We start from the raw sequence: 11,822 nt of genomic DNA, 5'->3' as shown, positions 1-11,822 counted from the left end.
CCCCCCCCCCATATATAAAGATATAGATAGCTCTGGTCTCTACCGGAGAAGGAGCATCCCCGCCCGGTCTTCTCAGCATCCCGATTCTTACAGTAGAGTTGCACAACACCTAGGGGCCTGTGAGGAAGAGGAGAGAGACAGGGTGGGGTCCGGGCTCCTGGACGCCAGCGCCAGATATAAGGCTGATCTGCAGGGTTCCGGGGCTACGTGGCCCCGCTGAGCTCCTCTGGACACTTCGGCGACTGAGGTTGAGTCCCCCGCATCCCGCTATTGAGGCCGCTGGGAACCGTGCATGCTGCAGAGAGAAAGCCAGAGAGGGCTTTGGGGGATCGGCAGGGAGAGAGTAGTAACCGCTCAATAAATACATGCTGATGGGGGGCGGGGGGCGCGGTCCTGCTCCAGGGCCCGGCAAGCCTGAGCCGGAATCCACGTTTCCACCGGTGTCCCTCCTAGGTTTCTCTCCCTCCTGCCTCCTTAATATCAAGTCTGACTCTGGATCCTTTGCCCCAACATCCAAATGCACTAATATCTCTTTCCTCTTAAGAAGGCCTCTTTTGTCCCACATCCTACACCAGCTTCCTCTTCAGGTTCCTCCTCCCCTTCCAGCAGATCACTTGGAAAGAGCTGGTCTACTCCTCTCCGATTCCCCTCTTTACATACATATGTATGTATACAAGTAGTGGGAAAATACACATCCCATGAAATTTACCATTGTAACAATTTTAAAGTGTACAATTCAGTGGCATGAATTACATTCATAATGTTGTGCAAGCACCACCACTACCTAGCTCCCAGGACATATTCATCACCCCAAAAGGAAACCCCAAATCCATTAAGCAGTCACTTCCCATTCCTCCCATCCCTTGCAGCTTCTGGCAGCCACCAATCTGCTTCCTGTCTCTTCGGATTTGCCTCTTCTGGACATTTCTTGCAAACAAAAATCGTACACTGTGTGGCCTTTTGTGTCTAGCTCCTTTCGCTCAGCCACATGTTTTCAAGAGTTGCAACACGGTGATCCACTTCCTGTGCTTCCTTAAGCCTGCCCCATTCAGGTTTTCGTCCCCACCAGGTCACCTCCTTGCTGTTACATCCAGAGGTCCTCTCTCGTCCTGTCTCCCTTCACCTGCTCGCGGCATCTGACACGGCTGCCCTCACGATGCTCATTTTCTTCACCTGGTGTTCAGGATGCTGTTCAGTGTTCACTCTCTGACTATGGTTCCCCTTTCCCTAAACACCTTGGCCTCTGTCTCCACCTGCAGTCATTCGCTGGTGACCTCCAGTCTCATAGCTTGCAGCAGCCATCCATTTGCTGATGATTCCCCAAATCATTCCAGACTCATGTGTCCAGCTGCGTACCCCACATCCTCACCTGACATCTCAGAGTCAAGATGTCCAAAATGGAATTCCTGATCTTGTCCCTGACATCTACTCCACTCACAGCCTCCTTGACTGCTGCATCTTCCCAGGGGCTCAGATCCCAAACCTTGAAGTCACCCTCAATGCCATGTCAACATGCCCAATCCATGAGCTGATCCGTTGGCTCAACCATCAGAGTATCTCTGGAATCCCACCACTTCTCAATACCTCCATCCCTTCCCCTCTTGTCCAAGCCACCATCATCTTGTTCCTGGGTCATTGCAACTGCCTCCCCACCGTTCTCCCGGCGTCCACCCTTTCTCCTCTACCATTCTCCACACTTCAGCCAGAGAGTCCTTTCTAACATACAGCAACTCCAGCCGTTCTGCTCAAAACCCTCCAGTTTGCTCAGCATCACACCCAAAGTACTTAAGATGGCCCCACATGATGGTGCCACCCTCGTGACTCCTGTGACCACAATTCCTACTCTGGGCTGTCCTGGAGCTCCCTCTTGGTCCAGCACATCGTGCACATTCCTGCCTCAGGGACTTTGCAGTGGCTGTTCCTTCTGAAGGGAAGGAATTTCCCCGGATGTCCACATGGCTTCCTCACTCCCCTCCTTCAGATCTTTACACAAATGACACTAGCTCACTGAGGCCCTCCCGGACCACCCAATCCAATACTGGAAGCTGCCTACCCCGACTCCTAGCCCTCCCTACCCTGCCGTTTGCCCGGAGTCCTATCCGCTAATAATGTACAACATAATTACTGTGGATTTTATTGTCAGAGAGTTCCCAGCTTCAGCACTACTGACATTTTGTGGAGGATCATACTTTGCTGTGGGGCACCATCGCGTACATTGTGGGATGTTGAGCATCGTCCCTGGACTCTACCCAAAAGATGCCAAGAGCACGCCCTCCCCAAATTGCTCAATGCCATGTCCATAGTGCATAGAATGATGCCTGGCACGAAGTTGACATTCACTATACACTGAGAGCACAAAGGAAAGTGAAAAAGGAAGGAATGATCCTCTCTACCTCGTGGATAACAGAGTTGACAATACACGTTAGCTGTCACCCCAAATACCTGGGCGAAGGAACAAAGACACCCACTTCCTCCTTTGTCTTCCCCACCTTGGAAGCCATGTCCTTCATACTCTCAATTTCCAAGAGAGTGGGCAAGAGAATCTCCAAGGACGACCCCACTGTGGCTATGGGGCACTGGTCCGGCACCCTCCTGGGCTCTTGAGATACTCTCCTGGGCTGTTGGGAGACCCTGGCCTCCATCTTTGAGACAGGGGTCAGCGAGGCAGGAGACTCGGTTACGTCCTCCCACCTCGCTGAGGGCAGAGAGATGGGAGTCAGGGAGGCAGCATTCATCTTGGGGCTGCTGGTGGCACGCTTGGGGCAGGGGGACGCTTTGGAAGGCCACTTTGGGTCCCGGGGCACCGCCTCCACCTCCGCCCACGGATGCGTGTTCCCCTTCGCCCAGGCCCCCAACTGCGGCTGCTCCCTGACCACCACCGGTGTCTCCTCCAGCAAGGACACCTTGGTGGTGCTGAGGGGTACCGTGTCCATAGTTGGCATGGCAGACCCCTGCTGGGTTGAGAGCCAGGAGGGCAGATTGAACAGAGCTGACCTCAAGGAGGGATCCTTGGAACTGGCAGTGATCATCAGCCTGGCACGGGTGAGCCCTTCTGCTGAGAAGGGCCCGGTCTGCCCCTGTGAGGCTTCCTCGATGGCCAGCTCCTGGGTCTTGACCCACTCCTTCTGCTGACCCACCTCCTTGGATCTGAAGCCCAGCATGTCCAGAGAGACCTCCTCCTTCATCCTGCGGACTTTGTCCTCCAACTTGCCCTTGCCCTTGAAGCCATCCGCGGTGACATCCTGGGCTCTGCTGACCAGGACTTCCTCCGACTCCTTCTCGGTGGCGGTGAAAGGCAGCTCCAGGGATGTTTTCTGAGTCCTCACCTCTACTGTGTTTGTCTCCTGGGTGCCCATCAACACCACGCCTCTGGCTTCCCTTCAGGCTTTTCTCAAGCACATCTCCTCCGTGACTTCCCGCAGGCAACACGCCAGTGGTGGCAGGGTCCAATGTCATTTGGTATTGGGTAGGTAAGGTCAGAGCCTTCTGGGACAGGGTAGGTAGGAACACAGATTTCCTGTTTGGAGCAGGGGGGGTACACAGCCTTCGGGGGAACAGCAAGTGTATGCGGGGCCTTCTGAGATGGGGCAGGCATGGCTGGGGCCTTGTGGGGAACAGCCGGTACACGTGGGACCTTCCGAGATTTGGCAGGCACGGCTGGGGTCTTATGGGGAATAGCCAGTACATGTGGGGTCTTCTAAGATGGGCCAGGTGTGGCTGGGGCCTCCTGGGGAGCAGCAGGAAAAGCTGGCGCTTTCCGGGATGGAGCAGGTACAGCCAAGAACTTCTGGGACTGGTCAAGGATGAATGGAGCCTTACAAGAGGCAGCAGGGATGGCTGGGGGCTTCTGGGAGGGCGGCAGCCACAGTCTCTGCTCGGAGTCCAGAGGCCTGGCCTGTTCGTTGCACCTGCGGAAGTCAGGAGGGTAGGCGGCTGGGCAGAGGGAGGACGTGGACAAGGTGCTGGCCTCCGGGTCCATCAGGTCGTCCATGTCCTGTTGCCACGGGTACATATGCGAGTGATCACAGGAGCCCAGCAAGGGCATTTCAGGGCTGTCCCCCGAGATACAGAGTGAAGGGGTCTCAAGTAAACCTGCCAGGCATGTGGCCCCCTCAGAATCAGAGCAACCTTGTAGGTAGATGGGGGGGAGGGGAAGGATGGTCAAGGCCAGTGGAGATGCCCAGACCCAGGCCCTCAGCCCCCTCCCCCCTCAGACCCAGGAGTCCAGGCCCCCAACCCCTCCCCCCTCAGACCCAGGGGTCCAGACCCCCAGCCCCTCCTCCCTCAGACCGTGAGTTGCCCTCCTCCCTCTGATTCTAGAGTTGGCCCCGGCCCTCAGCATATAGCTGTCTTGGAAGAGGATGCCATGTGGTCAGGTGTATTGGAAATGATGCTGAAGATGGTCCGAAAGGTGATGCTGGGCTTCTCTGGTGGGGTGGAGCAGGAGAAAGCAGTCTGAGCTCTCAGCAGAAGGGTCAGAATTTCGGGGTCCGTTCATAGAGGCAGAGGGAGGGGGGTGTGCTCACCGGAAACTTGGATTTCGGTTTGAGGTCTCTCAGGGGAGAGATCCGGTTGGGACCTGTAAGGGCAATTTGGTGTGACTTTGGCGGCTTCAGCACTAGGATCCCCACCCTTCCCCCCTGCCCTGCAGGCAGCAAGGCCCCAAGGCTACTTTTCTGTAGATTTCTTTCTCCTGTCAGCTTGCTCCAGCTGTGACCAGCCTAGCAGCACGGAGTCACCCAGGGCCTGAGACTTGAATTCGCGCTTGAGGGTTTGGCAGCGGGAGGAGGGAGGGCAGTCAGGAGGTGCAGCGCCGTCAGCCTCTTCCCCGCCAGGGCCACCGGGGCCGCTCGCCTCGGCCTTCCTCTGTCTCTGAGTTGTCAGAATCTTGTAAGGAAAGGTGGGCTCGACAATCATGACTGGAAAGGCAGGGGGACACTTCAGGTCAAGGACCCCAATGGGGATGACACGATGCGGGGGGAGGCCCAGAGGGGACTCCTGGGGGGCTTGGCCAGGGGAGAGAGGGGTGTGACGCTGAGGCTCTGTCCACGCCTGGTGGAGGGGAAGCTGAGACTCAGGGAAGGGCCTGATGGACGCCCAAGCCAGCTCGCCTGAACGCCTGTGGTGAAATGGGTCCTGCGGACAGGAAGAGGGGCAGTGAGGAAGGGTGAGATCTTCCTGGTTTCCACGTCTCCATTACCTACCCAGCCCAGGACTCCAGGGCCCCAGCCCCCTCCCCGCTCAGACCCAGGGTCCAGGCCCCCGGCCCCTCCCCACTCAGACCCAGGTGTCCAGCCCCTGGTCTCTCCCCCCTCAGACCCAGGGGTCCAGCCCCTGGTCTCTCCCCCCTCAGACCCAGGGGTCCAGCCCCTGGTCTCTCCCCCCTCAGACCCAGGGGTCCAGCCCCTGGTCTCTCCCCCCTCAGACCCAGGGGTCCAGCCCCTGGTCTCTCCCCCCTCAGACCCAGGGGTCCAGCCCCTGGTCTCTCCCCCCTCAGACCCAGGGGTCCAGCCCCTGGTCTCTCCCCCCTCAGACCCAGGGGTCCAGCCCCTGGTCTCTCCCCCCTCAGACCCAGGGGTCCAGCCCCTGGTCTCTCCCCCCTCAGACCCAGGTATCCAGCCCCTGGTCCCTCCTCCCTCAGACTCTGGAGTGCAGGCCTCCTCCTCCTTCAGAGCCAGGGTTCCTGGCCCCAGCTCCATTCCTGGGGCTCCTGTACTTCTGGCTTTTGGTCTTGGCGCCCTCTCGAATCTAGAACCATAGCTGCCCCCAGGGGTCTGTGGGGTCAGGGCCCACCTGGAGGCGCCAGGTGGAGGCAGGAGGTGCCACGTGGCCCAGGTCTATGGGGGGGCGTGTGTAGGGTCCTGGGGGCCCAGGAGGTGGTGGGCTGCCAGAGCAGGTTGATGAGGCGGATCCAGCAGTCAAACAGGAAGCTGACCTCATTGTCAGGGGCGTCCAGCTCCAGGTAATAGCAGCGGCCCGTGGTGACCAGACGCAGCTTCAGGAGCCAGGCAGACAGGTCGTGGACGTAGAGGTGGGCCAGGTCCAGTGGGATCATCCTAGCAGAAGCAGGAGATGGAAGCGGAAGAGCAGGAGATGGGGCCGAGGTGGCAGGGGATGGGGGGATGGCGGCACCTGGTGAGGACGAGGCTGGAGCGCTCCCTGCCCTCGGGGCGCTGGGCCATCAGCAGGATGTCTGGCAACGCCAGGCCTGGCAGGGAGGCGGCCATGCCCATGGTCACTCGGTTGGTTCTGTGGTGCACGTACGCTGGGGCCCCTCGACTGGTCACCTGGGGATCCAGGGAGAGGGGCTGGGACCACTCCTTTCTCTTATGCTCCTCTGGCACCTCCACACAGAGCTCCACCCCCCAGCCCCCCAGCTGCCTTGTGCCCTCCTGGACCCAAATCCCCCAGCCCAGGGGGTCTCCCTTCCCTTCTGCCCCTCTCTGCCCCCAGGGCACAGGGAGCCAGGGACCTGGACAAAGTTACTCTCGAACATGGGCAGCGGGCGGAGGGGCAAGTACTCGCCCTTCTGGAGGGTCTTCTGCAGCTCGCCCAGGGTGGGGACCCACTTCAGGGGGCCCTGGAGTGGCTCCCAACGCCTGATGTTCCAGAGCCGGTTCATGATGGCTGCAGAAAGTGTCGGTCACCCGGGGCACGGAGGCAGGGTGCCGGCACCCCAGCGCTTGGCCAGCCGGCCCCCTAGCCCACAGGCCCCAGCCCCTCGGGCTTCAGCGGTTCCAGAGGGTGGAGCTTCCCCAGGGCTTGGACATGGCCCTGCCGGGGTGCTCAGCCCTGGCCTGGGGGAGGAGCCTTCGGTGGAGGAGCTTTGTGACCGCATCGGACACAGCTGCAGCTCTTTCTGGGAAGTCTCCAGGGGCCTTCAGCTCCCTTCCCCTCCAGGAACCTGTCCTGGAGTCTTGAGGGCTGGGGTGGGTGAATCAGAAGCCCCTGCTCCAGACCCAAACTAGGGACAACCCGGGGCCCTGGGAGGGGCCGTCTGGGATGTTGTAAGTGAATAATTAAACAAAAGCGTTTCTGACTCTTAACAGGGGAGGCCTGAATTACAGTCCCAACTTGCCACTGACCCATCTCTACACCCCAGGTAAGGTCTATACCCCCAGGAGCCTCAGTTTCCCTGTATCTAACTTGTTTGTGTCCATGGCAACAGTTGCTGTACATTGGTTATAAAGAAAGGGACATGAGGTTTGGAATAAGCCAGACCTTTGGCAAAATCATATTCTGCCTCTCCCTAGCTGTGTGGCCTTAAATGACAGGCATCCCCGAGGAGCCTCAGCTTCCCTCATCTGTAAAATTGGGGGGTATTGGAGGATGCACGGGATCCTGTAAGTAAAACCCCACACTTAAGGCATGGCGCAGAGCAGGCGCACAGTGAAGGGCCATTCCTGTCCCCTTCTGAGGGCTTTTGGGGCGCGGGGTGCTGATATTCTGTCATCCTAAATATAGTGGTTATTATTTTTTTTCATGTGTCATGCAAAATACATGGTCATTGTAAAAATTCTGGAAAATACAGAGAAGCACAAACAACGAAAGTCACCCACAATCCCGCCCCCACCTTCTACCCTGAGGTGGTCATAGTCAACACTTTGGTGTATTTCCTTCTAGGATTTTTAAATAATCCATGGATTATACGTATCTATACAAAATGGGGACCACACAGTGGTTTGTAGCCTTGTGGCCTGTTTCTTCTATGCCTAAAGCAGGCTCTGCAGCATTCCTCTTCATGGCTGGTGTATTCCATCACATGGATGCACTGTCATTTATATAACCATCCCCCGCTGTTGGACATCTAGGTTGTCTCCAATTTGCTGTTGTAAACACTGCCATAATGAACAACCTTGAGCCTGCAGCCTTGTCCTGTACTAGTGCTGTTGGTCACAGGGTAACCTTCTGTAACTATCCATTAAATACTTATTTATTGATTGTGAGACTAAGAACTCACAGTCTCTGGGGGACTGATGGTTCCCCCTCTACATCCCTGTCCACGGAGGGCCCCCCAAGGACCCCAGCATCCAGCCCCTGGCCCCCAGAGAAATCACCTCTAAGTGGATGTGTATGACAAATTTAATTCCCTCTTCTCTATCTCACAAAGGTTCTCACATTTTTGTACAAAAACCCAGGCCTCCTTTTCCCCTCCCTCCCCACCCCAACACAGAAAGTAATTGTTTAATAAATAATATATGCTCCTGCCCAAGCCGAGAGGGGTGGGTGTCAGGGAGACACTGTGGCCAGACTTCTCAGAGATCCAAGAATCCGGGACCCCAGTTCCCTCCTCCTCAGGGACCCCCGAGTCCACCTGCCTCCCACCCACCCCCCAAATAAATAAGTATAAATAAGGCACAGATGCCCCCCTGCCCAGGTCTCCAGGAGGGATCGTCTCTAACTAGAGGGAGACAATGGTGAGGGCGGAGTCCTCTGGCTGCCACGCCCCCAGTCCCGAAATAAATAAATAAATAAGGTCTGGCTTTGAAGGGCGCTGGTGGCTCTAGGTGGAGGGTCACAGCCGAGTCTTCAGCAGCAGCAAGCCCCGCACAGCCCAGTCGAGCGTCAGGTGCAGCCCCCCAAGGATGGCATGGGCCGCCCGGACGCCTCCCCAGGGTGAGGCTGGGGGAGCCAGGGGTGGTGCCGGTGGGTCTGGGGGCGCCTGGGGCAGGGCCAGGCGGGACATCTGTCAGGAGAGGACAGAGGGTTAACATCAGGCCAGGGGTGCAGTTAGGATCCGGGGAAGCGGGTATTTGGAGCCTGTACTGAATCAGGGTTGGGGAGGTCCAGCTTGCACATTTCCACTGTGTCTCTGGCCTGTGAGGTGGGGTGTCTGGGTTGGGAGTTCTTCAGGACGTTGGGTTCAGAAAATTGAGGCTGGGGCCAAAAGGTGGGGGTCTTAAGGCTGGGGTTCTAGGGCCAAGTTCAGAAGGCTGGAGGTGAGGTCTGTAGCATCAGGGCCAGGATCCTGGGGCCGAGGTCTTAGATGTGGGGGTCTCATTGTAGGATCAAGCTCAGGGACTCGTGTGAGAGGTGGCGTCTCAAGTCTGGGCTCTCAGAGCTGAGAGTTGGAATTTGAGTTTCAGGGTCTTTGGGGTCACCAGGTCCAGGAACCGGGGTCTGAAGTCTTACAATCTCAGGGTCTTGAGTCTGGGGTTTTGAAAGTCAGGGTCTTGGGGTCTTAAGGGCTCACAACCTAGATCTGAGCTCTTGGGGACCCAGGGCTCAGGGTCTGGGGTCTTCTGGTTTGAGATCTCAGGGTCCAAGTCCTTGAGATCTGAGGTTTGCAGAGCCAGGGTCTGCAGGCTGGCTTTAAGTCACGGTGCATCATCTGAGGGTCTGGGGTCTTGATGTGTCAGGATCTCAGGGCCAGGATATGGGTGGGTCTCAGGGTCTGGAGGTTCAGAATATCCTGGGCTTGGGGTCTGGATTCCTCCTGTTTTGGGACCGGGGTCTCTGGGTCTTGGGGTGAGGGTTTGGATTCTCAAATCTTAGGGCTTCACGATGGGAGTCTTGGAGTCACAAGACCATGGGGTTTCCGAGTCTCAGGGTGAGAGTTTAGAGTTTCCAGGCAGGATTTTGGAGTCTGGGGTCTCAGGGACACAGAGTGAGGGTCTCGGAGTAGGCCTGGGGTCTGGGGTCCTGGGGTCTCAGAGCCAGGTGATCGTACCAGGAGCTGCAGCCGGCGCAGCAGCCGGTCCAACCGGGCCTGCAGGGCACCTAGATCGGGCTCCAGGGTCCGCAGGGAAGGGCCTCCTGCCCGGCGCAGCCACTGCACATGCCTCAGGTAGGAGAACAGGTCTGCCCGCAGCCGTGTCAGCACTCCCGGGAGCTGGGGGACGGGCGGGGTGGGGGGTGGCGTCAAGGAGCACCTGGCACCTGCCCACTCCAGCCCCTAACCCCCTGCACCCCCTTCGCCGCCCAGCTCCCACCTTTGACCCATCCCCTGCCCTTACCTGCAGGGCTCCCAGCGCCCCTGCACTCATGGCCAAGGTGGGGAGGGAATCCAGGTTGTGGTCTCCGTCAGCTGGGAATTTGTCTCTCTTGGGGGGGAAAGAAGCCGTGAGAGGGACCCTGCCCGGCTCCGGGGGTCGCCTCATCCCCCACCACGAGCCCCGGACTCCTTTCTCCCCCGTCTCTGCCACCGTGGTAGCCCAGACGCCCTCCCCGTTCTCGGTCTTGGCCCCAGCCCATCCCCTCCAGGTTCTCCTACCAGCTGTGCGGCCAGCTGCCGAGTGTCCGCCAGGAGAGAGCGGGTCAGGAGGACAGCGCTGTCCAGCTCAGCCCGAGGGTCTGGGGAGGCCCGTGGGGGGCCAGGAGGTGGCCCCGGGGCAGCAGCTCTACCCGGCCACAGGCTCAGCGCGGCCAGGACCAGGCAGCAAACACCTGAGGGAGGGAGAGGACAGAAAGGAGGCTCAGGCCCGACCGGGGGGTCTGAGGGAGGAGGGGCTGGGGTGGGGGGTCCTGAGTCCCAGGGCGGAGCGCCCAGGGCACGTCGCAGGGCCTGGGCGGGTTTCCCTCTCCCTCTCTGGCTCTGGTCGCCCCGCCCGTCGGAGCAGACGCGCCCCGGGGCGGGTAGACGGGCCGGGCGTCTCCCGTCCGCCCCCGGACGCCGGAATCTGGGCCCCGGGGCGGGGCAGGAGGGGGGAGACACAGGCCAGAACCTGCCCCCTCCTGAGGCTCAGGAGACCGAAACGGACTGAGAGCAGGGGAAGGAGACCTGGACAGAGGTCCGGGGGCCTTGACCCCCTCCCCGGGAGACCCCCGCGTAGACCCCACCAGAGTGGACCGCGGAAGGCCGGGCCGCAGCGCCGGGGATACCCCACAGCACACCTGGGCGGAGAGAGGCAGAGGCGCGGGCGCGCCGGGCTCGCGGCGGGGAGAGAGGGAACCGGCGGTGCTCAGCGCGGGGGCTCCGGCCCGCTCCCTCCGCGGCCGCCCATCCCCCAGCGGCCCCGCCCCCCCCGCCCGCCAGCCAATCAGCAACCCCCGGGCCGCCCCGCTCCCGCAGCACACCCCCAGCCCGCCCCCTGGGCCCTCCCAGGCCGCGGTCTGTCCGCCCGTCCGTCGGCATCCGTCTGGCTCTCCTGTTTCTGTCTGCACTCCTGTGTCTCCCTCTGTCTTTCCTCCCCGTAGCTGGGGTCGGTGTTCTTTCTGGGCTTGCTCTCACCTCCTTGGCCTCTCTGCCTCAGTTTCCCTCCCGGAGCCTCTCTGTTGAGGTCCCTGGGAGTCTGCGTCTCTCGGTCCCCGCTGACTCCCTGGGGGTCCCGGGCCCTTTGGGAACACCCCCTGGCCTTCGTCTGTCTCTGTCTGTGAGTCTCCATTTCTCTCTGCCTCGCGCTGCCCTGTCGGTGTCTCCGCGTCTCTGGTCCGTCCTTTCATGTCTCGCTCTGCCCGTGCCTTCTCTAGGCCTCCTGCTTTCTCTGAATCTCCTTCCCGCTCGCTCCGTCTCCGCCTCCCCATCGCTCCCTCGCTCTCCTCGTCTCTCGGTCCGATTCCGCTGTCTGTCTGCTCCCCACCCTTCCCGCCGACGGTCCCTCCCTCCTTCCTCCCTGTCCCCCCTCCAGGAGCTTGAACCAACTTACTGTTCATGTCCCCACAGGGCAGGGGTTCCCCAGGGCAGGGGGCAGGGGGCTGGGGGCCTTTACCCCTTCCCTGTCCGCTGCCGTGGGAGCCCTGGGGGTCAGCTGGGCCTCGGCCTGGGGAGGGGAGGCATGTGCGTGTGAGCAGAGAGGGCCGCGGCAGTGAGGGAGTGTGTGCGCCTGGGGGGTTATATAGGGGGCCGGGGCGGGCGGGCGGGGGGCAGGCGGCAGGGGGGGGCG

At 60.0% G+C, this 11,822-nt stretch overlaps 2 protein-coding genes across 3 annotated transcripts in view; both read right to left on the bottom strand.

Annotated features, from left to right (window-relative positions):
- Positions 1-6,622, bottom strand: part of GARIN5B (golgi associated RAB2 interactor family member 5B) — a 9,105-nt gene extending 2,483 nt beyond the window's left edge. The window contains 11 exon segments of the mRNA XM_007468045.1: positions 2,443-3,378; positions 3,428-3,537; positions 3,539-3,604; positions 3,704-4,092; positions 4,527-4,579; positions 4,673-4,772; positions 4,854-4,998; positions 5,794-5,847; positions 5,849-6,056; positions 6,133-6,287; positions 6,473-6,622. Of these exon segments, the coding sequence (XP_007468107.1) occupies positions 2,443-3,378; positions 3,428-3,537; positions 3,539-3,604; positions 3,704-4,092; positions 4,527-4,579; positions 4,673-4,772; positions 4,854-4,998; positions 5,794-5,847; positions 5,849-6,056; positions 6,133-6,287; positions 6,473-6,622 (2,366 nt within the window).
- A 1,442-nt stretch (positions 6,623-8,064) lies between these two features.
- IL11 (interleukin 11) lies at positions 8,065-11,746 on the bottom strand. 2 transcript variants are annotated; one of them, XM_007468010.1, is made up of 5 exons: positions 11,586-11,740; positions 10,214-10,386; positions 9,957-10,043; positions 9,671-9,832; positions 8,065-8,686 (listed from the first exon to the last, which is right to left on the bottom strand). In XM_007468010.1, exons 1-5 carry the CDS (start codon positions 11,590-11,592, stop codon positions 8,516-8,518), a joined length of 600 nt encoding a protein of 199 aa, XP_007468072.1. In that variant the 5' UTR covers positions 11,593-11,740; the 3' UTR covers positions 8,065-8,515. The 2 variants fall into 2 exon arrangements, with proteins under 2 accessions (XP_007468072.1, XP_007468073.1); XM_007468011.1 differs by lacking the exon at positions 10,214-10,386 and having other exon boundaries at positions 8,241-8,686; positions 11,586-11,746.
- Positions 11,747-11,822: the final 76 nt, after the last annotated feature.

This window comes from Lipotes vexillifer, unplaced genomic scaffold, assembly GCF_000442215.2.
Source record: "Lipotes vexillifer unplaced genomic scaffold, Lipotes_vexillifer_v1.1 scaffold1223, whole genome shotgun sequence".
NCBI lineage: Eukaryota > Metazoa > Chordata > Mammalia > Artiodactyla > Lipotidae > Lipotes > Lipotes vexillifer.
The sequence above is the reverse complement of the archived record's forward strand: the minus strand, read 5'-3'. Positions and strand labels throughout refer to the sequence as shown.